Source organism: Terrapene carolina, unplaced genomic scaffold (assembly GCF_002925995.2).
Source record: "Terrapene carolina triunguis isolate 2854851 unplaced genomic scaffold, T_m_triunguis-2.0 Scaffold558, whole genome shotgun sequence".
In the NCBI taxonomy this organism is placed as follows: Eukaryota; Metazoa; Chordata; order Testudines; family Emydidae; genus Terrapene; species Terrapene triunguis.
In genome coordinates this window covers 2,449,315-2,476,897 of record NW_020664909.1, presented here as the reverse complement: position 1 = coordinate 2,476,897, position 27,583 = coordinate 2,449,315, and the positions used below count along the sequence as shown (strand labels likewise).

Genomic DNA, 27,583 nt, shown 5'->3' with positions numbered 1-27,583 from the left:
TGTGTGTGTGTGTGTGTGTGTGTGTGTGTGTGTGTGTGTGTGTGTGTTTAAAATAAACACAAATTCTCACATCCAGACTAAGAGAGTGCTGTCTGTTGCACTACATCTTTGCAACGTCAAGTCTCATCGGAAGTATTCTTCTTTTAAAACTGCCTGTCTTTAACTGTGCAGATTATGTTCAAGGAAGCACATTGATCTATTTTTAAGAGAAACCTCTGCTCTCTAAAACCACTCTCAGCAAAGTGCTTAGGCATGGATTTAAGTCCGACACTATTCAACAAAGCACTTACATTCCTGCTTAAGTGCTTTGCTGACTCAGGGTTTAATAGTCTTTACTTAAATTCATTTTTATTCTAACAGCAAAAAGTCCAGCCACTCCAGAAGCTACATGTAAAATTTCTTCTAATGACCTTGAGTGGCCCAAGGCAACAGTTTTTTCTTTAAAGACCTTAAAGACTAACAGATTTATTTGGGCATAAGCTTTCGTGGGTAAAAAACCTCACTTCTTCAGATGCATGGAGTGAAAGTTACAGATGCAGACATTATATAATGACACATGACATTTTTTCTTTACATTTTATGATAGGTACCTTGCTTTTAGCTTCCAATTTAGAAACTATAATTTTGCTCCTGAAGATCGTCTTATCCCAACTCTTTGATGGCTTCTGTGAGCAAAGAGCTTATCTGCTACTTTTATTCTCAAGTCCAATAAGCTTCTGTTGTTAAACCTGCAGTTGCAATTTTCTACTTGGTGGGTTGTTGATATTAATTATAGTTTTCCAGTTTTGCATTGTAGTGCTGTTTCTTCACTGCAGGCATGTGGTGTTTTGGGGATAAACACACGTTTACACCCTAATGTTTAAATGCTGATAGTTATAAACCAAATTTTTGTTTCAGAATCCAGTGAAATACATTTCACACCTTTGAAGCCCAAATCATCTACTGAACCTAAAATGCCTCAATCTAAACCTGGTAAATATCTTTATTTTTGAAATGTGGTACATTGAGGCTCAGGGCCGGCTCCAGGGTTTTGGCCGCCCCAAGCAGCCAAAACAAAACAAAACAAAACAAAAAGCCGCGATCGCGATCTGCGGTGGCAATTAGGCGGGAGGTCCTTCGCTCCCAGGCGGAGTGAGGGACCGTCCGCCGAACTGCCGCCAAATACCTGGACGTGCCGCCCCTCTCCGGAACGGCCGCCCCAAGCACCTGCTTGACAAGCTGGTGCCTGGAGCCGGCCCTATTGAGGCTCAATATTACCCTAGTTAATGGCAAAATATCCACTGTAGTGGCTCAGGAGACTGTACTTTTCTTCTTACAGTGCACCTTGTACAGAAATTGCAGATAAAGGCGCCAATTTTACTGTCTAGGATCTATGTCAGAAGGACTCTACATTTTTATGTTGTCTACCCCTGGCCTAGAGTATATAACAAGCAAATTAGAAAGAATGGTGAATAACTGTCGGATTTAGTGTCTGGCCATTTTTTGATAGGAAAAAATAACGATCTGTAATGTTTTAGTTCCCATAGTGGTGGTGGTTAGTTCTCAGCAAGATTACCACCACCAATAGAAGACTCAGAAATGCCAATTTTCAATCAAAAGCATTTCAAATATAGATTATGGTTATATCTATGACAAGAAATTATTGTAATTACATGAATGTTTAGAAGACCATGTGAGGAAAATTGATACAACTTTCTTTTAAGATTAAGAGCCAAATTCTGCCTTCAAATACGTGCATCCATTTCTTATTGCAGTCACTGGGAACACCACTGGCTTATCTGAGGGCAGAATTTAGCCGCTAATTTACTGTTCTGGTCACCTCAGGGCTCGGTTCAACACACTCGCACTTATGGGAGTAGTCCTTAGGCTCACAAATATAGCCATTGAAGTCAACTTCTATAATTAAGCATTTGCAGGGGTTTTCCCCATTGTCAGAAGCTCTCAAATTGCCCCACTACACAACAGTATTTCTTACCCCTTTCAGAGTCACGGTCATTGCTGAATACAATATATACCAACTAAATTGAATTTTTGTTGTCGGCAACATTGCAGGTATCACTTCTTATGGCTTAAACATGGTGCCAGAGTCAGGCTGTGACTCCTTAAGACGTTTAGAAATGTGGGGGTTTTTTTCTTTGTTTTTTTCAGCTCCAACTGAAACACAGTTCATTCCTTCCAAACCTAACACGTCCCCAGAGCCAGAACTACCACATCCTAAACCTGGTAATTACCTGTTCATGCAACTGGTTCTAACAAAACCCCATTGATTTAATGTGCTTCCTTTACTTTGCTGTCAGGAGTTTGTTATCGACTCTGTCGTCTGATACTTGAAGGTTGTGAATATTTGAAGGTTGGTAAAATTTGCTAACGGTTGAGAGGAATTATTTATTGCTCCTGTGATATAAGTAGGATTAATAGGCTATAACTAGAGCCAACTGAATAATTCATAGCAAATTATCTGTAGTAAATTGTTTGTTTTTTAATTTATTCAAAATTAGTTCCCGTTTTGCAGTATTTTTTCCTATTCTGTGGATTGATCATGATCAGTTTGCTAGGAATACTTGATACTCAGTGTTTGGAATTTGAGATGGTTTGATTAATGGTGATTGGTCACAAATATCCTTGTGTTTCTGATTGGATGACTGTACTTCTTGTAGTCCCCGATTCAGTAAAGCTTTGTAAATACATGCTTAACTTCAACCACATGACTAGCCACTGGTGGAAGACTGAATCTCTTGAGGATAGAAATAGTAGATTAGCAGAATTAGGAAATTTTACAGTCTTTGCCTTTCTGAGCCACACAACTTTGCCAAAGACTTCATTCCCAAAGAAATAAATAAAATAAAATTAGTCTAGTGTAAGGCACATTAGTTATGTGGAGAGTTTAAATCTAATTTTATCTCATTTCACTCACGTAATATATTTGTGTATACATACATGGATGTTTGGTAGTTGCAAATAATTTCCCTTTGGGTCTGATTTGATTGTTTAATTGCCTCTACTCTAAACCTTGGGGGTGTAGGAGCGTGGGAAATGTGTCATCTTGTTGAGTCACACAGAGTACTACCCCATACTGGATTATACCACTTCCCATGAATATGCAAACTGAACACTTGTTTCTGTGAAATTCCATGCAGTGAGATACAATAGCTTGAATGTTTGCAGAAAGCAAATACAAAAGGGGTATATGCACTACTAAAGTTTTTTATTTTATTTTATCTTATTGCTGTATTCTTCCAGCTGCAGGTAAAAAAAGAGAAAGGGAAAATTTAGCATGAATATCAGGGAAGGCTTGCTGAGAATGAGATGTATTAGATAGTAGAATAGTCTACTAAAGAAAGTGGTGGAAGCACAATGGCTTGGGACTTTTAAAATTAGACTGGTTAATGCACTATAGAATAGAGTATTGTATTAACTGCGAGATGAAATGGATGACCTCTTAGATCTCTTCTATCTCTAACTTCTATGATTCTTTGATTTTTACTATCTCAAAATTGAGAGTTTGTTTCATCCAGTTCATTCAATTTATTTATGGTAATGGTGTCTTCAAAGTTAATTGACCGCAATTTCTAAAAGTCAGAATAAGATATCCAAGGGTAATTTTGATTATCCATTGCATTAGCACAGACCAGATTAGCATAATCTTTTACTTATTGCTTACCTAGGAAGTAGCTTTGATCATTTGAAAGAGTGTTCCATGCTTAGATTCTCATGCTGTTTCTGTTGTTTTGTTTCTGATGCAGTCCTGGAACACATTACACTTAGAATTGAACCACCAAGGTCAACAATAGGTAAAGAAATGTGTTTAGTGACCAGTCATGTTTGTTTTTCTTCTCTTCACAGAAAACCACGTTGTAGTTGTCATCTCATATCACCAGTTTCTTTCCTTAAAATTCCTCTTTTTTTCTTAGATATGTCTGTCATTTGGCACTAAAGGCTTTTTAGGAATTTTGTTTACTACACAGGTGTATTATCTCCTTTTTAAGGCAATAAGGCTGTCAGTTCTGAAACATCTTTATCATAGTCATGTCTGTCTGTGCTTGCAACTTATTTTCCAACTTTTTTTTAAGATGGGCTTCAAAATGATCAGGAATTCCATTTCCCTGCTTAAACAAATCTAGATACACTCATAATGCTGTATTTTTCTTTAAACTCCTTTGTACACCTGACTTTGTCTTCCCTGTTACCCGTAAAAGGATTTTGTTTCTCCATTGCAGGCTTGAAATGTGCCATGTCTGTGTGTTACACCTGGCATTAGACTTTGATTCCTGGATAATTTAATAATTTGTAACCCAGGTTCTCTCTTTCAGCTCCAAAAGAGACACGACGTGTTCCTTTGAAACCTAAAACATCACCCAAACCTCATGTGCCACAGACAAAACCTGGTAAATGATTTTCTGTGTCCTATCGAAGTTTATCTCTAAGCAGTTGTTTAATTATCGAAGTAATTTGAAATACACTCAGCATCATAGTGACAAGGTGCTGCTCTGCTGCAATGTGTTAGGTGTTTTGTTTGTTAGCCATTTATGGCAATAGCAGAAATTGACTAGCTTTTTATCATCATGCAGTAGGATAATAATAGCTCATGTTTAGACACATGCATGAGAATTAGAGTTACTCCTGATTTATAGTAGTGTAATTAAGAGGAAAATTTGACTCAATATTAAATAAAATCAAATTTTAAAAATGCATTAGTGTTCTGTGAGAGATGTTTTTGTATATTTCTTCAAACTCTGCTTGACACTTTCAGAAAAGATGTTGCACAGCTTCTCTTGTATTTACCATTATTGTATGTCTTCTTATTACTCTTTTCTTTAAGAGCTAGTAAATTACCAAACATCTAACTAATATTTGTTTCACTGGATTCACAATATCAATACATTATCATTCAGTATTCCAAGACACTGTATTCAGGATTTATACAGACAATCAATTAACTTGATTTCAATGGGGATAGTGTAAACAAAAAAAAGTCAATAATTACTATACTGTGGTATCCAAAATACCACTCAGTTTTGTTACACTAGTAATTTTCTATTGACACCATTCTGTGCTAACTGTTGGTAAACATGGATGACTTAATGATGATCACTTTAATCAAAGTGCCCACCCAAATGTTCGGATAGATTCTTTGTGCTACGTTACCACTCTCAAAAACAATAGTCACCATGTAGATAAGAGCTCCTGGTATGAAAAATCTAACTCTTGCTTCCAAGTGATTTTTAAAATCATTGCAGCTGTTTGCAAAAGGCTGGCTGCAATCTCCAAGTTAAAACAAAACTCCTGATAAATTAGATACATAAGTTTTAATTGTATATTTTTCCCTTGTGGCCATTTTTCCGTTATTCTTATGTCAGTCTGATACTGAAAAACGGTGTATTAACTACCATCACAAAACTGAGATGTTTGTATTATCCTGTGTATGCATTTTAGAATAAGTTTCAGTTATTAATTCATCATAATTTCTACAAATATCAATAATATACTGAAAGTTATTTCTTAACTGACTTTTGTCAGTTTCAGCATTGTTTTCTGATTTTCTTGGGATTGCGTGCAAAGATCTCAAGAAAACATTTTATATTTAACCTTTTTGAATACCCCACATAACGAGCAGTTACGGTGAGGAGGGGAAGCCACTTTTTTTATGCCATTGCATTTCTGTGGAGTAGAATACTATTGTTTACATGTCTATGCAGTAAAACAATAAAAAATCCTGTTTTATGTTTAAATGAATAGTGGAATAGGGTATAACTTCAGAGCGGCCTTTGATGTTTGTATTGCACAATGCACAGATAATCACATATTTTAATAATATGGTACCCACAAGCAAGAGGCTCTGCAACACCAATTTTATATACAAGTTTCGTATGAAAGGCACTTGTAAGGGAAGAGCTTCATACCACAGGCTCCAATTTCTGGGTATATGACTGAGATAAATTTCAATCATCTTTCTTTTTAAAGACCATTAAAAAAGATGGAAAAATTAGCCCACATTTAAGGGCTAGGTTCTGTCCTCAGCTGTTTAGATTTGTTAGAGCATAATGGTTCTTGAATATTGACTAATTGCTGGCAGACAAATGAAAGCATAGTTGTTATTTAGACATAAATAAAGTTTACTTTAAATAGAATTATTCTCTTCTATTTTGATTTTCATTGTTATTTTTATGTTTTATTTGTTTTTGATACAGCCCCGGAAGCAGCTACATTTAGAACTCAACAACCAAAGACACCATTAGGTAATGATGTTAAATATGGGGATGGTCATATTTCCTTTTCCTTCTCATTAGAGATGTAGGCATGGTAGGCTGTTGCTCAGTGGGCTCATCTATCATCACTTTTCATGATTAAACAGTCTTTTTTTTTTCCCTTTGTCATTTTCATATCCACCTTTGCATATTTTCCTTTACAGGAATGTAGTTTAATTTGTTTGCTCTCTAGAGCATCCAGAAATACTCCATCTTTCTGAAGCCACGTTTGTTTGTGTTTGCAATTTCTCTAATGTCCCTTGTTTTTTTCCTGGGCTCAAACTCAGTGAGTAATCCCACCCCATGCTTAGTTGATCTCAATACAGATACTGTCCAACAACACAACTTTTTCTTTGAAATTCCTTTGAACACCTGACTTTCATTTGTGTTCAGGTGTACGTGGTGTCAGGCTCAGATTCCTGGATAATGATTTTAATGCTTGAGTTCTTTATTTCAGCTCCAAAAGAGGCACAGCGTGTTCCTTCCAAACCTAAAACATCACCGAGCCCAGATGTGCCACAAACCAAACCTGGTAAATACATCAGTGTTTTGTATCTCATACTGAGGTACTCCATGACTATTGTGACAGGGTTGGGCCAGATGGCTACAGGAGAGTGATCCTATTGGGATCCAGGAAGTGGGCGGGCGAAGCTAAAGGATCCCCCCCCCCCAGCCTAAGGGGGGGATCCACAGGACCTGGAGACCAAAAAATTACGGGGGACATACAGGAGAGTGATAGAAGGCAGATATATTAGCCCCAGTTTAAGCAGGTCCCTTTTCCCTGGGTAAGGTAACAGAGGCAGTTCCAGAACAATCAGGAACTTGCTGGAACCAATTAAGGCAGACAGGCTAATTAGGACACCTGGAGCCAATTAAGAAGCTGCTAGAATCAATTAAGACAGGCAGGCTAATCAGGGCACCTGGTTTAAAAAGGACCTCACTGCAGTCAGTGAGGGGCACGCAAGGAGCTGAGAGTGAGAGGGTGTGCTGCTGGAGGACTGAGGAGTACAAACGCTATCTGGCATCAGGAGGAAGGTCCTGTGGTGAGGATACAGAAGATGTTGGGAGGAGGCAATGGGGAAGTAGCCCAGGGAGTTGTAGCTGTCACATAGGTGTTACAGGAAACACTGTAGACAGCTGCTATTCACAGGGCCCTGGGCTGGAACCCGGAGTAGAGGGCGGGGCTGGGTTCCTCCCATCCCCCCAACTCCCTATTGGATACAGGAGGAGTTGACCTGGACTATGGGTCCCACCAGAGGGGAAGGTCCCTGGCCTGTCCCCCAACCCACTAGGTGGGTCAGCAGAGACGGCGGGGATTGTTCTCCTTCCTTTTCCCCAATGCTGGCCAGTGATGAGGTTAGCTGAGTGAACGGCAGGTTTGAGCCACTAGCAAAAGTGGCCAAACTGAGGGCTACCGTGAATCTCTGAGGCAAGCAAATCCGCCAATAAGTGCAGGACCCACCAAGGCAGAGGAGGTACTTTGTCACACTATGTATACAGTCTTGTGTTGTGGCTGGTGTCAGACTGTGATGCTTGGGAAAGCTTTAACAACATATAACCCAGTTGTTTTCTTTCAGCTCCAAAAGAGATGCGGCGTGTGCCTTCCAAACCTAAAACATCACCCATCCCAGATGTGCCACCAACCAAACCTGGTAAGTGCACCTTAATTTTATATTTCAGTGTTGTGCCGCTTATGATTTTGCAACTTTTCTACCATTAATTGTTGGCGTGCATGCGTGCGCGCACACACATTTGTGGCAATAGCAGAAGTCTATTACTATATCAATATTCGTTCCACAGCTGTCATGGAGCAAGATTGCCCTACCTGATATGTACACACATTAATGAAATATACAGCCATTTTTTTACAGCATTTTACTCAGTGCGGGGTTTTTTGTGCCCTTATGCAACAGAAGACTTTAGCCTTAATTTCCATAGGTTGGGAGAGAGATTGTTTATCTACTGTCTGGCGTCTGTAGTTTCAAGGGATTTGTTTATCTAGTGTCAAAAGACAAAGGTACCAAAAAAACCCTCCACTTTGCTCTTGTACATCGCCTTGCATCTGAAGGTGAATGGTGATTTCTGTTGCTTGTCTGGCGATATTTTTATGCAAGGCTGGGTGAAGAGGGAAAATTTACAGAAAATGCAACATACGAGGGCAGCACCAACAGGAAAAGGTAGAGACTGAGATCTTGTGTACGGGTGGTGTGATTTCTAAAGCGCACTAATGTGTTGCACATTAACTGGTCCATGTAGACCCTGCTGGTGCACATCAATAGATGTCATGCTTTAATATATATTAAAGCACACTAGGGAACCTTGAGTGGTACCAGCAGGGTCTACATAGACCACTTAATGCACAACGCATTAGAGTGCTTTAGAAATCCACTCCCTTTTGTAGTGTGCATTTTCCCAGCTAGACAAGTCCTGAATCTTCAGCTGCACAAGAGCTCTGTTGGCTCTGAGAGTGGGAGGAACAAAGGTGTCACCCGTCCTTCCACTGCCACAATCTGCAGAGCAGGCAGGGGTCACTTCAACCTCTGATCTCTTCTCTAATCTATGCTATGTTGTAATGACAGGCTATCGGCCATTATTAGCGCTAGTCAGGAATTTTCTGTTGGAATTATTTTCTGAAAGAAATTTAATTTTCCATTTGAAAAATCTAAATTAATGCTCCCCGGCAGCACACCTGTTTTAATGTATAACTCTGTGCATCCTTTCAGCCGCGAAAGAGAATCGACGTGTCCCATCTAAACCAAAAACATCACCCAGCCCAGACGTACCACAAACAAAATCTGGTAATTATATCATTGTTTTGTATTCCTTAATGTCAAGGTTTTATTTTTAGCAATTGTACTTCAATGGACTGAATTTTTTTTAAACTAACATGTTAGCATAGTAGCATAGCAAGTCTCTACTTCTCAGTCATCAGCTTGTGAACATCTGGTATCTCACATTTTACACCTACAGATGAAAACTACAGAGATTTAATGACCATTTTTATCAGTAATGTTATGAAAATGTTTACATACACTTGTTAACATACTTTAGGGAACCTATCAATTAAATTATGAGACTTATCTTTTCAAAGAGGTAAGAAACTCCACTTTTTTGAGTAACTACCTATTCATGGAAATCAAAATAAAAGTTACATTTCCTACCTGGAAAGTTGGAGCCCAGATGGTCACCCCTAAAGTTAGACTTTCCACTGATTCACTTCAGGCGTGAATAAAACTGACAGACTTCTTGAAACAGAACTTAACTTGGAGGAAAATTAGATTTTTTTTTCTCAGTGTTGTTGTAGCCCTGTTGGTCCCAGGATAGGATATTAGAGAGACAAGGTGGGTGAGGTAATATCTTTTATTGGACCAATTTCTGTTGGTGAAAGAGACAAGCTTTGGAGCTTACACAGAGCTGTTCTTCAGGGCTGAGAAATGTACTCAGTGTCACAGCTAAATACAAGATGGAATGTTTAGCATAAAAAGTTAACAGTGGCCCATTAACACCACTCCACTGAGAGGTCAGAGATAGTGATTGTTTTATGAAAAGTGTTCAGATTTTCTGGTTTCATACACATAGTTGTTATTGGGGCAGTTAGTGCACTGGATAAGGTACACCACATGTTGTGATAGGCATGTGTAGGACCTCTGGATTTGGAAAGGTGTGTTGTGGAAAGCACTGATCATCGTAGCAGTAGAGATATGTCTTCAGGTTTTGCATCTGTTTTTATGGCAGGGTCTTATGCTGCTTTTAATTAGTGTGTCCTCGTCTGTGGGGAGCTTGCATCTGATGATGAGCCTAGAGAGGTTGGGGGGTCGTTTGAGCACCAAAAGAGGGGGTTCAGGAAAGATTTTCTTTCAGGATGTGGTCCCTGTCGAGTATGGATTGTAATTGTTTAATGGTACCCTGTATGGGTTCCAGTGTGGGGTGACAGGTGACAACCAGCAGTTTGCGGTCAGGGGGTGTGACGGGCATATTGAAGCAGGTTTTCTCCAGGTATTTGGGTGGCCTGTTCCATTATGAAATCTACGTCTCTGGTGGAGTGCTTTTGTTTGGCGAAGGCAGTTTTAAGTGTGTTTAGGTGTGTATCCTGGACTTTCTCCTTGGAACATATTCTGTGATATGTGAGTACCTGGCTCTAGATAATAGGTTTCTTGGCGTATTTGGGGTGATTACTGGATCTGTGAAGGTAGGAGGGGTGATCCATGGGTTTTTTGCATATAGCTGACTGTCGTGTTCCATTGTTGAAACTGATCCTGGTGTCCAGGACTCTGATGCTGGTGCAGGAGTGTTTGAGAGGGAATTTGATGGCTGGCTGGTGGTTGTTGAAGTTGTGATGGAAATCCATGAGGGAGTTTAGGTCACTTGTCCAGAGGATGAAAATATTATCGATTGTGTCTCAGGTATATCATTGTTTTTGTGGTGTATTTGTCCAGAAATTCTTTCTCAATGTGGCCTATGAAGAGTTTGGCATATTGGGGAGCAAAGATTCCACAGAATATGCTCTGAGGAGAAAGTCCAGACCCTGCCATAACAACAGATATAAAACCTGCAGACATGTCTCCACTGCGAGCTTTGGAGCTTAAATTCATAATTGGATAGACACTAAAATCATGTTCTAAATAAAGACACTACAACAATTTGTAACACACTAACCCCCTTTTTTGTCCTATGACTAGAGAGGTGTTAACAGGCCATTTCATCTTGAACGGTCGCTTAGAATATGTAACTATGTATGCTACACTCTCTGTTCGACCTTGTATTTAGCTGTGACACTCTGAATATCTTTCCCAGATCTGAAGAAGAGCTCTGCATAAGCTCCAAAGCTTCTGTCTCTCACCAGTAGATGTTGGTCCAATAAAAGATATGACCTCACTCACCTTTTCTAACTAATATTTTTTCTTGGTGAATAATTCCATTATTTTGTGTAATTAGATGACCGAGAGTTTTAGAAAGTCTCACGTTAAATCAATGCACTTTTTAAAAGCAATATTATTCATAAAAGTACTTATCCAAGCTATTGCAGAAAACTAAATAAGTGCAGTAGTAAATGAAAAGCAGTACTCCAGCTGTTTGGGAAATAGAGATTCTGTATTCCAGCTGAGGATTTGTGGAGGGTGAGGGAGTGGCAAAGATGGTTTTAGCCTGTACCCACAGTGTTCAGACTTCTCTTACTTATGCCTAGCTGCTCCTGGTCCCAAGGAAGGGGTGACATATAGCTGCTATGGCATCTCTATGGCACCCAGCAATTCCCTTTTCACAAGGTGAATGTCTAGAGGGCACCAGATTTAAGGCTTCTTTGTGAATTATTGTTTATCTCTGCATTTTCCTTTATGCCTCCTCCAAGAACTAGTACAATACCAGGCACACAGCTAACACTTAATTTTTACTATAACTGGATTCAGAGCTTACAGAATGCCACCATTCAAGACACTGCCATCAGCTGATTCTCAGCCAATTATTCTGGCTTTCATAGAAGCTACCAGGCACTGCTGCTCAAAGCCCAAGTGACTGCAAATCCTTCATAAGGCTAGGAGTACTTGTGGCACCTTAGAGACTAACAAATTTATTAGAGCATAAGCTTTCGTGGGCTACAACCCACTTCTTATGCTCTAATAAATTTGTTAGTCTCTAAGGTGCCACAAGTACTCCTGTTCTTTTTGTGGATACAGACTAACACGGCTGCTACTCTGAAACCGTTCATAAGGCTGTACTTCTGCCATGTGATTGGTGCTTTAGGTGGTGGTGGTTTTATGTGGAAAGTTTACCAGCCTCACTGCCATTGCCAGAAGCAAAAGCCAAATAGAAACACTTCACACTAACTTAGTGACCTAAATAAATTTGCTGTGTTTTCCATCACAGCTATTTTTGTTTCACTGTTCACATTTGACTGATATTTTTCAACTGTTACTGAACAAAAATCAGCAGTGTTAATTTTATACTAAAAGCTTTTTTTTATACAAGAGTGTTCCGAGGGAAATTTGGAGTCACTTTTTCTCTTTAACACCTCTCAAAAGTTGTCTAGGGAAAGATAGGCAAAGCTTTAAGGAGCAATTTATGCCTTCATATATGAGCACAACTCTGATGTTGAATGTCTATATCAGGGGTCGGCAACCTTTCAGAAGTGGTGTGCCGAGTCTTCATTTATTCACTCTAATTTAAGGTTTCGCGTGCCGGTGATACATGTTAACGTTTTTAGAAGGTCTCTTTCTATAAGTCTATATTCTATAACTAAACTGTTGTATGTAAAGTAAACAAGGTTTTCAAAATGTTTAAGAAGCGTCATTTAAAATTAAATTAAAATGCTGATCTTACGCCACCAGCCTGCTCAGCTCGCTGCCAGCCTGGGGTTCTGTTCACCTAGGCCGGCAGAGGGGTGATCAGGGCCTGCGGCCGGGACCCCAGACCTGGGCGGGGCAGTGTTTCAGGGGTCAAGGCAGAGGGCTGGGGGAGGGGGGTTCAGGGCAGAAGGCTGGGGTGTGTGTGTGGCAGGGGGGTCAGAGATCAGGCCAGAGGGCTGGGGACTGGGGGGGTGCAGGGCAGAAGGCTGGGTGTGTGTTGGGGTGTGGGGGGTTCAGGGCAGAGGGCTGGGGGTGCAGGGCAGAAGGCTGGGTGTGTGTTGGGGAGTGGGGGGTTCAGGGCAGACAGCTGGGAGTATGGGGGGTGCAGGGCAGAAGGCTGAGTTTGTGGGGGTTTTCAGGGCAGAGGGATGGGTGTGTGTTGGGGTGGGGGGGTGCAGGGCAGAGAGATGGGGGGTGCTCAGCAGAAGGCTGGGGTGCTCGGCTCGTGGGGGTGCTCCCAGCCCCCTGCCCTGAGCGGCTCATGGCAGGGGGCTGGAAGGGATATGCCCTGTTCCACCCCCTTCCCCAAGGCCCGTCCCTACCTCTCTCTGCGTCCTCTATGGAGCAGGGAGCACGCTGCCACTCTTCCCCCTCCCCCTCGCTAGGGCCATCAGCTGATTGGCCAGGGACCGAGAGGAGGTGGGGCAGGAAAGCACCACGCAGGGGGAAGAAACAGGGGAGGGGGAAAGCTTGGCTGCCACAGGACCAAGCTTCTGCCTTCTGCCCCCGCAGGGGAGAGCAGTGGGTGGGGGGGCTGAGTGGGGCTGGGGGCCGGGACTGCGGCAGGGAGCTGCATGCCACTCAGAATCGGCTCGCATGCCGTGTTTGGCACGCGTGCCGTAGGTTGCCGACCCCTGGTCTATATGGAAGACTCACACCTGTGTTCAAGCATGCATTTGAAGGCACAATTTGACTCTTAAAATGCCTACTATAAAGATTTATCCCAGTCCTGAGAGACACTGATCAACTATTGACTCCCTGCAGCTCCTACCTGTGCTCAATCCATCACTTGGCCCACTTTTTAGAGTTAAGATGTGTTAATTAAATATCTACTGATAACTAAAAGAGAACTTATTGTGCATTAACATTGAAAAGGCATGGATCAGTCTAAAGAGAATTACTCTATCCTTCAATGATTCGTTAAACTTTATTCTGTTTTGTGATCTAAAAAACCTCTGTTTGGAACTGAGGATTTCTATCCATTCTGTTTTCTTCACATGAAAATCTCACTTCCATTCTCTTGTACTTTCTCATTTCATTGATATCTACAGGAGTTAAGCATGCATATCATGAAGAGAAGTGCCTGGGGCACAGCAGCTATTCACTTTGAAACACAAATGGAAAGATCTCAGTCATCCTGCAGCCATGTCTGTCTGTGTTAATAAATTCTTGTCTTAATCCTTGTTCATCTTGACTCCAAACAGGACAAGGACGTCTGTCGCTTGCTTGCTTGATCATTTTTCAAATGCTTTCACATGCCAGGCCATCATTTCTCTTTTAAAGGCCTGTGTACAGGTGACTTTCAGCCTTCTTCACTGTCCCCATAAAATTTTTGTTTCCTTGTTGCAGGCAGAGGGCTTGCAGTGTCTGTGGCTTTACACCTGCTGTTAGACTTTTATTCCTGGAGAGGGTAAACATTTATAAGAGGTTCTTTCTTTCAGTTCCAAAAGAAACTCAGCGGGTTCCTTCCAAACTTAAAACATCACCTAGTCCAGATGTGCCACACACTAAACCTGGTAAATTATTTTGCATTTCATTATGCTTAAGTTCACATTTTTAGCAACTCTTCTACAGTGGACTGTTGTGGGGGAAATGGTAACAGCAGAAATGCTATTAACATTTTATCATTACAGCTAAAGAAGTCTCCATTTTACTGCAGTTAAGTAGTGAGTCTGATGAAAACAAAGGGGCTTTTATATCCTACCGGGGGAGCTGGTAGCAACCCCTTTATTTAAGTTGCCTAACACGTTCCATTATAAAAGATTCTTGTAATTTATATTTAAGAAACTTTCACACTTCCATTGTTTGCAGCATGCCTTGGGAATTTGGCAGAGAAAAAGGCCTTAGATTAGGAAAGTGGTGGTTCCCTTATCTCATCAAGGTCCTTTCAGGTTCAGCTGAGGTCTAAACTGTTAAAAATCATCATTTCTCTCTGGTCAATTGCATTCCTCAGGAAAATTTTGGCAGCATGCCGAAACAATAACTAAACAAACAAACAATTCAAAGTGTCCGGTTCACACCACCCCCAAAGCACCAGCAGTAGAGCACACTGCTTTGGGAACATCTGGAGCCTGCCAGAACAGCTGTAGCAGCGGGATATGTGTCAGTCTAGCGAAAGAGCTGAGCCAGGCTCACCACACACCTTAGGCCCAGCACAGGAACTCAGTGTCCTTTATATCCCCCCCACACTTTGGGGCATCACATAAGGCAAGAGCTGCCCCAACTCCTGGACAGCAGGTGGGGAGGGCAGGAAACAAGGAGAGCTGGGCCAGGCCAGGCTCCCTTCAGCCACCCTGGAACCTGCATATAGTGCCTGTGGCCCATTCCATCCTCTCTGGGATAACAGCCTTCTTGGGATGCCAGCTAATGTAGTTAGTGCTGTAGTTCAAATGATAGAAATCTGTGCTGAAGATTCAGGGTTCAAATCCTGCTGTTGATGGCATGATGGTAGGCTGTCACAGTTGCACATAATAGAATTTGTTTTTACCTTTTTCCTCTTGAAAAAAATAACTAGGCAATTACATACAAAAATACATTAAAAGAATGTTATTTAACTTGCAAAGTCAAGTACCCAACGGTTAGAAAGTGCCAGATTTATGCTTACCCATGAAGCCTTAATTCTGCCCCCTTATGTGCATTTGTTATGATACTATCTTTAATTATATCAAGTATCAGAGGGGTAGCCGTGCTAGTCTGGATCTGTAAAAAGCAACAAAGAGTCCTGTGGCACCTTATAGACTAACAGATGTATTGGAGCATAAGCTTTCATGGGTGAATACCCACTTCGTCAGACGCATGTAATGGAAATTTCCAGAGGCAGGTATAAATATGCAGGCAAGAATCAGTCTGGAGATAACAAGATTAGTTCAATCAGGGAGGGTGAGTCCCTCTTATAGCAGTTGAGGTGTGAACACCAAGGGAGGAGAAACTGCTTTTGTAGTTGGCTAGCCATTCACAGTCTTTGTTTAATCCTGAGTTGATGGTGTCAAATTTGCGAATGAACTGAAGCTCAGCAGTTTCTCTTTGAAGTCTGGTCCTGAAGTTTTTTTGCTGTAGGATGACTACCTTAAAATCTGCTATTGTGTGGCCAGGAAGGTTGAAGTGTTCTCCTACAGGTTTTTGTATATTGCCATTCCTAATATCTGACTTGTGTCCATTTATCCTTTTATGTAGGGACTGTCCAATTTGGCCAATGTACATAGCAGAGGGGCATTGCTGGCACATGATGGCGTATATAACATTGGTGGACGTGAAGGTGAATGAACCGGTGATGTTGTAGCTGATCTGGTTAGGTCCTATGATGGTGTCGCTGGTGTAGATATGTGGGCAGAGTTGGCATCGAGGTTTGTTGCATGGATTGGTTCCTGAGTTAGAGTTGTTATGGTGCGTTGTGTGGTTGCTGGTGAGAATATGCTTAAGGTTGGCGGGTTGTCTGTGGGCGAGGACTGGCCTGCCTCCCTGTGAAAGCGAGGGATCATTGTCCAGGATGGGTTGTAGATCACTGATGATGCATTGGAGAGGTTTAAGCTGAGGACTGTAGGTGATGGCCAGTGGAGTTCTGTTGGTTCGTTTCTTGGGCTTGTCTTGCAGCAGGAGGCTTCTGGGTACACGTCTGGGTCTGTTGATTTGGTTCCTTATTTCCTCGTGCGGGTATCGTAGTTTTGAGAATGCTTGGTGAAGATCTTGTAGGTGTTGGTCTCTGTCTGAGGGGTTGGAGCAAATGCGGTTGTACCTCAGTGCTTGGCTGTAGACGATGGATCGTGTGGTGTGTCTGGGATGGAAGCTGGAGGCATGAAGGTAGGCATAGCAGTCGGTGGGTTTTCAGTATAGGGTGGTGTTAACGTGACCATCACTTATTTGTACTGTGGTGTCTAGGAAGTGGACCTCCCGTGTAGATTGGTCCAGGCTGAGGTTGATGGTGGGGTGGAAGCTGTTGAAATCATGGTGGAATTCTTCCAGAGTCTCTTTCCCATGGGTCCAGATGATGAAGATGTCGTCAATGTAGCGTAAGTAGAGAAGGGGTGTGAGTGGACGAGAGCTGAGGAAGCGTTGTTCCAGGTCAGCCATAAAAATGTTGGCATCTTGTGGGGCCATACGGGTGCCCATAGTGGTGCCACTGGTCTGGAGGTATATATTGTCACCAAATTTGAAATAATTGTGCATGAGGATAAAGTCACAGAGCTCAGCAACCAGTTGTGCTGTGTCATCATCAGGGATACTGTTCCTGACAGCTTGTATTCCATCTGTGTGTGGGATGTTTGTGTAGAGAGCCTCCACATCCATGGTGGCTAGGATGGTGTTTTCTGGAAGATCACCAATGCATTGTAGTTTTCTCAGGAAATCAGTGGTGTCACAGAGATAGCTGGGAGTGCTGGTGGCGTAGGGTCTGAGTAGAGAGTCCACATATCCGGATAGTCCTAATTATATCGTCACTATTTGTTCCATAGGACCCCTGCCTGATTTAGAACACAGGATGGACAAACAAAAGTGCAGCAATTAAGTTCACATGAAACTGGCATTTTCTAACTTTACAACTTACATAACATTCTCCTTACATTGTTTTGTGTATCTAATTTATTATTTATATTACAGTAAAACCCAGAATATTCTAGTCAATGTACAAAAGGCAGACCCTGTGCTGAAGAGTAAAATTTAAAAGAAAAAAAGGTTTATTAAAAGTACTACAGATCGGAGGTATTTTATAAACATATAAGATAGATAAAGCATGAGAAATCATATTGTTAAGGTTTAAGGCTGGCGCAATTTCTCGGAGAGTATAGAAATGTAATCAATATGAGAAACACTAACACTGTGCTGACACGTATCTCTTACGCTGATACTTTGTCATGTAACACAAACTTTCCACCATCATCATTGATCCTTATCTCTCCTTAGACTCCTCTGTATGGTCCACATGGGTTTTAACCAGAGCTAATTGAAAAACCAAAATTTTTCCTGTGACAAATTTCAAATGAAATTTTTTTTATTTCAGAATTTGTCTATTGAAATATTTCAGTTTTCCCATGAGAAGTCTGAACAATTTGAAATGAATTTTTAATGAACATTTCAAAAAGGAAAAAAAGTGTTTTGTTTTGACTTAAAATGGCAGTTTATTTGTTTTTTGGTATAAAAATAAAAATTTATGTCAAATGAAATGAAATTTTTCATTTCAAATTGACAAACTGACTTAAAACGTTCCATTTTGTTTTGGGTTTTTTTTAAACCACAAAACCAAACCAAAACATTTTAAGTCAAAATTAAAATTTTTTGTTCAGAAATTCCCTGCAGGAAAACCAAATTTTTAATCTGAATCGATATTTACTGTGAAAAATTTCAGTTTTGACAAAACCATAATTTTTGGTGGGAAAACCTTCCTCATGAAAAATTTTGGTCACCTCTGGTTTTAACCATACTTAGTCAGAAACTGTTGTAACAACCATTGCAAAGCTAAGTATGTTACAGCTCTACTCCGATATAACACGAATTCAGATATAACGCGGTAAAGCAGTGCTCCGGGGTGGGGGGCGGGACTGCACACTCCGGCGGATCAAAGCAAGTTCGATGTTTCACCTATAACACAGTAAGATTTTTTTGGCTCCCGAGGACAGCGTTATATCAAGGTAGAGGTGTATTAACTATACCATCGGAAAACTAATACACATGCTCAGGCACAGTTAAGAGTTCTCCTATTTCATCCCTGTGCACAGTATGATTACTTTGTACTAACAGGGCCCTGAACCAAAACACTGGATCAAATTGCTTTTCAGCCTTCAGGGAAATCTGGATCTCGATCTGAATTTTGCTGCCTAGACCAGTCTATCTTTACTTTATACACACATAGACATATCTGTAAAGAGAGCCTACTACAGAGAATTTTCGTATAAACAAGGAACAGCATGAACGTAGAGTATAGTGCCACCATGTTTTAAATGTTTTTCTCTTTAAAAAAACAAAACAAACCTCAAAACTCCTTTTAAATAAAGCCTAAGAGTAGCTACTTATATCTTGTAAGTCTCTGATTGCAAATGCTTGCTGCTATTTTAAAACATCCTGGGCCAGATCTTCATCTGGTATAAATTGTGTAGCTTCATTGAGTCCCTTCATCTCTCTCAGGATTTATCTACATTTTTTCCAGCAGGAGTCATTCGAGCCCTTCAAGAGCCAGTCACCGCTACAACTCCTCATTCTCTTGAACGAGCAAAAGCAACACTGGGTAATAATATTTATTCAATAGGTAGTCACTTTGTTTTGTTTGTTTTCATTCTTATCAGAGAAGAAATTCCAAGGAGAAGCTCATTTTATGCCATTAAATGTAATCATCAAACTTTCCTCTGCTTCTAGATGCATGCTTGTCCTTTGGCCTGTGCAAACAACGTCGTTTGCGCTTCCTCACATGAATAAATCTTTTTTTGTAGCAGCAGCAGCACCCTTCAGCCCAATCTGAATTTTTTAATTCATAGCAAATGGAGAAAATGAATCCTGCTTCCGTTTCCTTTGTCTCTGGGAAAATAGCAGTCGTACATTCTGCTATCTTACTTGGGAAAGACCACATACTGGAATTGCTCTTTGATAACTGTACAATCAGATCTAACTGGGTGTAGTGCGCTTTTTAGGATTTTTATGAGCTTTTCGGATAGGTGACTTGCCTCTCAGGCTTCTTCCCAGAGTAAGATACTTCTCAATCTTTGGGCTTGTCCACACAGAGACTTAGTGTGTGACAAGTTGGGATGTAAATCTACAATGCACTAACCTGCCACGTACTAGCCGGCCATGTGGACTCTGCTACCATGCTGTAAAAGTTCTGTGGTGCCCACACTACAGAACTTCTAGTGCGTGGTACCAGGGTCTACTTGGTGACTTAGTGTGTGGCAGGCTAGCACATTGTAGATTTACATCAATTCTTCAAGATAGTTAAGTTCAAAGCAGACTGCAAAGAGTTACAAAGGGACCTCACAAAACTGGGTGACTGGGCAACAAAATGGCAGATGAAATTCAGTATTGCTAAATGCAAAGTAATGCACATTGAAAAACATAATCCCAACTATACATACAAAATGATGGGGTCTAAATTAGCTGTTACCACTCATGAAAGAGATTTTTGAGTCATTGTGGATAGTTCTCTGATAGTTCCACTCAATATGCAGCAGCAGTCAAAAATGTTGGGAATCATTTGGAAAGGGATAGCTAATAAGACAGAAAATATCATATTGCCTCTATATAAATCCATGGTATGCCCTCAATTTGAATACTGCGTGCAGATGTGGTTGCCCCATCTCAAAAAAGATATACTGGAATTGGAAAAGGTACAGAAAAGGACAACAAAAATGATTAGGGGTATGGAACAGCTTCCATAGGAGGAGAAATTAATAAGACTGGGACTTTTCAACTTGGAAAAGAGATGACTGGGAGCAATATGGTCTATAAAATCATGACTGGTATGGGAAAGTAAATAAGGAAGTGTTACCAGATTAAATTAATAAGCAGCAAGTTTAAAACAAAAGGAAATATTTCTTCACACAATGCACAGTCAACCTGTGGAACTCTTTGCCAGAGGATGTTGTGAAGGCCAAGACTATAACAAGGTTCAAAAAAGAACTAGAGAAGTTCATGTAAGATAGGTCCATCAATGGCTATTAGCCAGGATGGGCAGGGATGATGTCCTTAGCCTTTGTTTGCCAGAAGCTGGGAATGGGTAAGAGGGGATGGATCCCTTGGTTATTACCTGTTCTGTTCATTCCCTCAAGCACCTGGCATTGACCACTGTCAGAAGATAGGATACTGGGCTAGATGGACCATTGGTCTGACCTAGTATGGCCATTCTTATGTTCTTATCCCAACTTGCCATGCACTAAGTCTTTGTGTGGACAAACCCTTTCTGTTTATCTTCAGTCAGCTCCTTTGAAACAGGACTATGTTAATGCAAACTATATACCTTCTAGTTCCAGCCAACATGGTCTAAATGGGGCAGTTAGAGCACAGCATATTACAGAACTGTACAAGTCACAACTTCTGAATGCGCTTTACTGCACTGTGTAGACAAGCCCTTAGAATCTGATTGTATCTTGGGCTTCCCATTACTTCAAGTCCAACTCTGGAAACCAGACAATTACTATCTCCGAGTTACCATTTTCCTTTTCACTCAGCTTCCTAGAACTGGATTGCCCTTCATGCTCCTTGTTTTTTGTTTTTGTTTTTTCTCCCTTTCTAGTTTGATAAGATCATCTTTCCTGTCTTGCCTTTACTTCTCAATTGTAATAGAAATTTCAGCTCTCTAAGGCTTTCTTTGAGGCAGTCAGCCTCTTAGCACTCCCTCCACCCCCAATCACATCACCTAGCATAATTAGAAACAAATTCAAGGTACCTACGTACCTTGGGGAATCTTTTTCTTCACACAGTATGAATTTTCTAGGAGAAAATGTTTAAATCTTCAAAACATGTGACAGGGATTTGAAGGGGATTTCAATGCATACATTTGCTGCACCCAAAAAAGAGAGTGAGAACTCTGTTTTTCTCCGACACATGCAATGTTGCCTCACAAGTTCTTTTTTTCTGTTCTGTAATACAGTATGGAAATCCAGGAGCATTATCCTTCCATGAGATCATCCTGCCAGTTAGTGTGTTCCTTGTCTCTCTCCTCAACTCTACAATGGAAAAAAAGGATGGCTCTTTTGCAGCTAGGACTGTCTATATGGCTAAATCCTGATTTTGAAATGCATAATCTCTTAAGTGCCATTTCCAGCTACTCAGGAGGATCTTAGGAACTGAATAGGAAAATGATTGATACTTTTGCTCAGGACTCTGGGAAAAACACTTCCAATATCTCAACAGATTTTTTCAATGAGTAGAATTTGGTGAAATAAAGCAATGTTTACTTGTGGGGGTTTTTAATGAAGTTTTCCTGTGTCTGAGTGAATTGGAACAATTTCAATTTCCAAATTTTTCAATATTATTTTATAGAAAATATTTTTCATTATCTGAACATTTGCAGTGACAGTAGAACTAAAAAAATCACATTTTTGAAATAGAAGATGGAGGTGATATTGCCTCATAAAAACCACATGATTAAGTTGGGTAAGCAGTGGGCTGAAAGCTAGGTGGGTATCCTACAGTGGCATCTTTTAAAAAGCACACAAGCATGAATTTTTATGTTAAAATGGTCTTTTCATGTGAGATGTTTCAGGAAAGTGGCTTGTTCCTTTTTCTCAGGCTTTCTATGCATAATTTAAACTTGTCTAGATTTTTTTGAAAATTGAAATTTAGTGATCGCAAAATATGGAACAAATTTGCAAAAAAAGTCACACAAGTGTTCCTGGCATTTTTTTTTAACAGTTTTACCCAACTCTGTTAATAAGGACATCACCTACAATATTTCACTCAAAGTTTCCTTTCCTTGATAGTTCTTAAGATCAAGGAGATTTCCTAATTCGTTGAGATTTCATATCTTTTCCAATCAGAAGAGACTTGACTTATAGAACAGACAAGTGTTGCTGGAAATGTAATATCAGATGTACAGAAACTGATATCCAAATATGTAACACTCTTCATTGTCTCTCATAAATTCAACTCATTAAGACATTATTAAAAAGGTAGTGTATTTATTGAAAGGTGTTTCCTGCACCTTTGGTTTGGTTTTGAGCTCTTTACACAATTTATATAAGACAACTGAAAGAAAACTGTAGGACTCCAACCACCACCATAGACCATACAAAAATCAAAATGGACCACCTACAATCTCTTCCCAATTCCAAACAGCAGCTCTCAAACCCATCTTTCCAATCACCTCAACTAGCTCCCAGTCAGCCCTCACAGGAAAAGGTTAGGTGGAACATAAGCCACACCATTTTTATTCTGAACTTTAATTATTCATGTCCCAGTAGGAGAGTTTCTGAATGAATCTAAGGTAGATACTCTTTATTTGAGCTTGTGAGCAGAAATAAAATTTACAATGAAAAAAAAAAAATCTATCGGTCGTAGTGAGAAGATGGATGCTTCTGAGAGTAGGGTGTATTAATTAGAGTGCATCTCTCCAACTATCTTAATCAGTGATCTAAGTCATCTGGCCTCAGCTTTGTAGATAGGTCTTAGCCAATGTTTTGAAAATTAAATTGGTGCAACTTTTTCTCCATCTCAGTAGATACTAATCCCTGGTTTATACTATTTCTCGGTAACTCCCAAAATTAAAGCTCTTTCTATTACGTGAATATTTTACTAAAACAATGTCCTATTTTTGCTCTGAAAGAGGAAAAGAATCAGTACTAGATGTATGCATTGGCAGTCACTTGTGAGCTATCTACATCTTCACCAGATATTATTGTATATACGTTAGGTTACTTGAGATCCCACACCTGGGGCGAAAAGGTTCTTTAACATGTGGGTTTATAATTTTTTTATTTGAATTTCCTTTAACACCCAAATGTCCACTCTCTGGTGAATTGTCCTAATATGAGGATATGATAGTCCCTGTCCATAACTTTTCTACGTTTTTCACACCAATATGGATCACAGACCACACCAGTACCACTAAAAAAAAAATTAGCCATAAATACTAAGCATATTCCTAATAATATTTGTTTTCAGTTGAGGATATGCCGCATGGCAAGAGTTCTCGGCTGAAAGATATGGAGATCAACTTAGAATTGAGAAATTTTGTAAGCTGGAATTGGGAAGCTGATCCATAGATCCAGTTAGGTGGAGTGGGGGACTAACAGGAAAATAACATAGTGTCAAATCTGTCCTCAGGCATTCACGTACAGAAGGAGAATTTGGCCAGTAGTGTCTGAATAAATTATCTTTTGTCAGGTTAGTTTGAGCAGCCCCTTCGTTTTAACATGTTCTGTATCTTTTTGTCAACAACTTTCTCCTGTTTCAGCCAAAGGTGGATGTTCTCATAACACTGGGAATGCCACCCACTTCAGACACAGCAATTACTATTGAAACAAAATGCAGTGTAATTTTTTCTTCTTTTTTGGCCATGCATACTAAGTGATTTTCAGCATTGCTCTTGCACAATTTGCCTCACAGGCTATTGGACACACATTTCCTTGAAGGCTGCAATCACTGTGTTTCCTTAAAGAAATTTGCAATTATAATCCAGGGATTTTTTTTTTATTTCAGCTTCAAGTGAAAAACCGTTCATTCCTACTAAACCAAAAACATCCATCAAGCCAGGAATCCCACAGACTAAACCTGGTAATTGAGTCATTTTTGTAATTCTGTATATTGAGGTTTAATCATTCGTTTAGCCAAACCTCAGTTGTTGTGCTTTTCAGAAGCATTCAGCCAATTTCTCTTTAGTTATTCCTGTGCAGCTCTAGTCAGTTGTGTTGCACTGGGGTAAGCGATGGCAAAATGTACACCTCTGCATATGAAAACCAAAAATACTTTAAAGCTGACAGATTTATTGTCCCAAAAAGGAGAGGCTGAACCCCGTGCCACTATTTCTCATTCCCTAAGGATTTTCAAGGAATGGCACATGATGAACCGTCATTGTTTCAGCACTGGAAGATTCACTGTTTTGTTTTGTTTTGTTTTTTAAAAAAGAGTTTGGGTGGCTGCATATATCAGACCCTTTCTAATTACTTTCTAGTCATTTCTCTTATCTGTGTCTTACTCTTCCCATATGGGGATCATTATAATGACCTCCTTTGTAAAGTGCTTTGAGATGTACCAATTAGAAGTGCTATATAAGAGCTTAGTAGTAGTATTATATTAGAACAAAAACAATTTTAAAATGGATACTTCTATATCTATCTTGCTACTGATTTTATATTGTTTTACAAATATAAAGCAAGAAGCTACAAGGAAGATCTTAGTCAATTTGTTTCTGTCAACAGTCAGTACAATTGATACTGTGTTATGCTGTGATTTGTAAATTGACCCTTTTGGGGGGGGGTCAGTAATAACCCAAATGCTACCTATTTCAATTGCAGTTTTTGTTTTATCTTGTGTGCAAAACCGAAGTTCATCAATTCTTTTTTATTTTAGTATCTAAGATTCTTTGCATTTTTCCCCAACAGCAATACATCGAACATCCCCGCAGCCACTCATAACAAAACCTTCTGTCACCTCTAAACAGACAAAGGCAACGATGGGTAAAGAAGTTTCCTTACTGAAATTGTTATATTGGTATTTTTCCCTTTTCACCAAAGAAAACTCTTCTAGAAAACATGTTCTAGAAAGTTATTTTGTGCTGCAACATTTCATTCTCCTTCTACATGAATGCACATCCTTTGCCATGGAATACTCACAGCTCTGTCTTAGAAATGATCTCTCTGCCACTCTGCCAAACCTGCTCAGAAGCACCCATTAACCTATTTCTTATCTATCTGTCAAAACTGAGTGGTCCCATTTTCTCAGAGCATCAGAATTGTGGCCACTTTGATCACTATATCAAGTCATCCCCCGGCGCAGCACTCTTAATTTTCTTCCTTTTGAGCAGTCATTTTATTTCAGCTTCCAGAAAACCATGAAAATGTTGTTTTCTTTATTGCAGGCTTTTATTTTCTGTGGGCTAAACATGGCATTGAACTATGATTCCTGAAGAATACAATAATAATCCTGCTCCTTTCTTTCAGCTCCAAAAGAAACACGACTCATTCCATCCAAACCCAAAACATCTATCGGGCCAGAAGTACTGCAGACTAAACCTGGTAATTGCATTATTTCTGTAATTCGGTATAGAGGCTTACAATCTTTAAAAATGTTATTGTGGCACTAGCTTAGCTACACATGCTGACATCGGTTAGTGCCTTGAGGATTTGACAAACATGGCATATTGAAAGATATTACAATCATTTTATTTAATTGAGCACACAATAGTGAATTGTAAAAGAAGAGGACACTGAAAGGACTAGCGTGACTTGAATCTCTCCTTGTGGAAAGCAGGTGACAAGTCAGCCATTTGTTCATGGTTGTTTCATGTTGAATTTAAGTAATATCCATGGATTGTTTTTAACCCATAGAACCCCTTGATGTGTCTTTGATATATATGCATTTCTATCGTGGCCATCATTCTTCTTATGGAAATTATTGTATGAAAGGGAACCGTGAATTGGTAAGGCTTTCCTCACCTTTTCAACTATCCTCTGAACTCAGATCTCCAAATCATACTCCAAAAGAGTCCGGTGACACCAACCAAGCTCAGGCCTGCCCAAAAAAAGATAAGCCTTGTTTTGTATTCTGAAGCTCACAAGACTTTACACAACTGTTCCTCTCTGGAACTTGCAGAGAGTAGAGACTTTCTGCTCTGTTTAACAGGTGCAAACTTAGAATAATGCCATGGACTTCAGTAGGTGTCTTCAGATTTACACTCATCTAACTGAAGGAAGAGTCTGGCCCAGTGACAGGGTACTTTCTAGATCACTTTGTTCCAGGCAAAAGGTTGAGTTTGTAGATCTGCATTTTCCCTAAGAGAAGAGAATCTTCTCATCAGTAATAACAATAGGAGAGATGGAAAAGCTAGTGGTGACTCAGATACTATTGTAATAGGTGCATTACATGATACAGATGCACTGTTATAAGGGAGGAGACTCCTGGTTCTTCAGCCTGTGGCCACAATCCTGAAGTGTATTTGTGCACAAGAATGAGGGAAAGTTATCAAAATACTTTTGGAATCTTCCAAATATTCAGTTTTAGTTGGATTATAAAATAAGGAAAACTTTTAGGGTGAGTAATGACAGGAGGAAGCAGAGTTCTTAATTTTTCCAAAGTGGTGGCCCCAACCCTAGTCTTTGAATTGTCAATTATATTTGCTCTTGAGGCAGGCGTAGTTGATGATGATATTTTTAATCATTTCCTTTTTCTCAATCCTCTAGCACTGTGAGAGAATGTAATCAATAGCTCTGTTTTTTAGAGAATTGTACATTTTTTGTTGTACCTCAAATAAAAATTGAAACAGATAGTTAATAAAAGAGAAGGTTAACTTTTTAAAGGATGATTTTGAAAGACATCGTATAAGTAACCAAAGTCACTCTTACGGGAGGAATCAGTTGACTAGAGCTATCAGTGGTTGCATCAGTGGACATTAGTGTTAACACAACTGCGAAGAAGCGTGCATGTGAGAAGAGGATGGTGAGGAAATTTAAAATATACAACATATAATAGGAAAAGCATTTTTCCTATACATGTGAATATTTTTAAGTATTTGAAAAATGAACTTTCTATAGCAGGCAATTGTTTAATTAGAATGCTATTTTATCTTGTAAAAGAAAAACCTGGTCTTTGATCCTGACCCCGCATACTACTAAGTTGACCTTTGCTTCTATCACAAGTGTCGCTGATATTTTATTTCCTACTGGTCCAAAAACAGTGCGTCTGAGATCAGTTAACCTTGTAACAGTTCATGTTGTTGATGGGTCCAAAGTGACTTTGGTCAATGAGAACTTTTTGCCGGTTTTTGTCATTACCTTTCCCCTCTGCTTTTGGAAGATGACTGAAATTATTCTTTTATCAATAGTGTGATGGGACAAGGCCAGATGGCTATAGAAGAGTAGTGGGAGACAGATATATTAGCCCCAGGTTAAACAAATCCCTGGTACCAGGATAAGTAAATGGCAGCTGCTCCAGGTCAATTAAGACAACCTGGAGCCAATTAAGAGCTTTCCAGAAGGCAGGGAGGATGCTAGGTTGATTGGGACACCTGAAGCCAATCAGGGGCTGGCTGAAACTAGTTAAAAGCCTCTCAGTTAGTCAGGTGGGCGCGCATGTCAGGAGCTGTGGGAGGAAGTTGTGCTGTTGGAGAGACTGAGCAGTACACACCATATTAGGCACAAGGAAGGA

At 40.0% G+C, this 27,583-nt stretch overlaps 1 protein-coding gene across 1 annotated transcript in view; it reads left to right on the top strand.

The window, feature by feature from the left end:
* ABI3BP (ABI family member 3 binding protein) overlaps positions 1–27,583 on the top strand; it is a 292,470-nt gene that overhangs the window by 186,954 nt on the left and 77,933 nt on the right. The window contains exons 30-42 of the mRNA XM_029913250.1: positions 898–972; positions 2,149–2,223; positions 3,744–3,791; positions 4,311–4,385; positions 6,189–6,236; positions 6,703–6,777; positions 7,823–7,897; positions 8,969–9,043; positions 14,248–14,322; positions 18,942–19,019; positions 23,921–23,995; positions 24,823–24,897; positions 25,381–25,455. Coding sequence (XP_029769110.1) covers positions 898–972; positions 2,149–2,223; positions 3,744–3,791; positions 4,311–4,385; positions 6,189–6,236; positions 6,703–6,777; positions 7,823–7,897; positions 8,969–9,043; positions 14,248–14,322; positions 18,942–19,019; positions 23,921–23,995; positions 24,823–24,897; positions 25,381–25,455 — 924 coding nt within the window. The remainder of the gene's footprint in view (positions 1–897; positions 973–2,148; positions 2,224–3,743; positions 3,792–4,310; positions 4,386–6,188; positions 6,237–6,702; positions 6,778–7,822; positions 7,898–8,968; positions 9,044–14,247; positions 14,323–18,941; positions 19,020–23,920; positions 23,996–24,822; positions 24,898–25,380; positions 25,456–27,583) is intronic.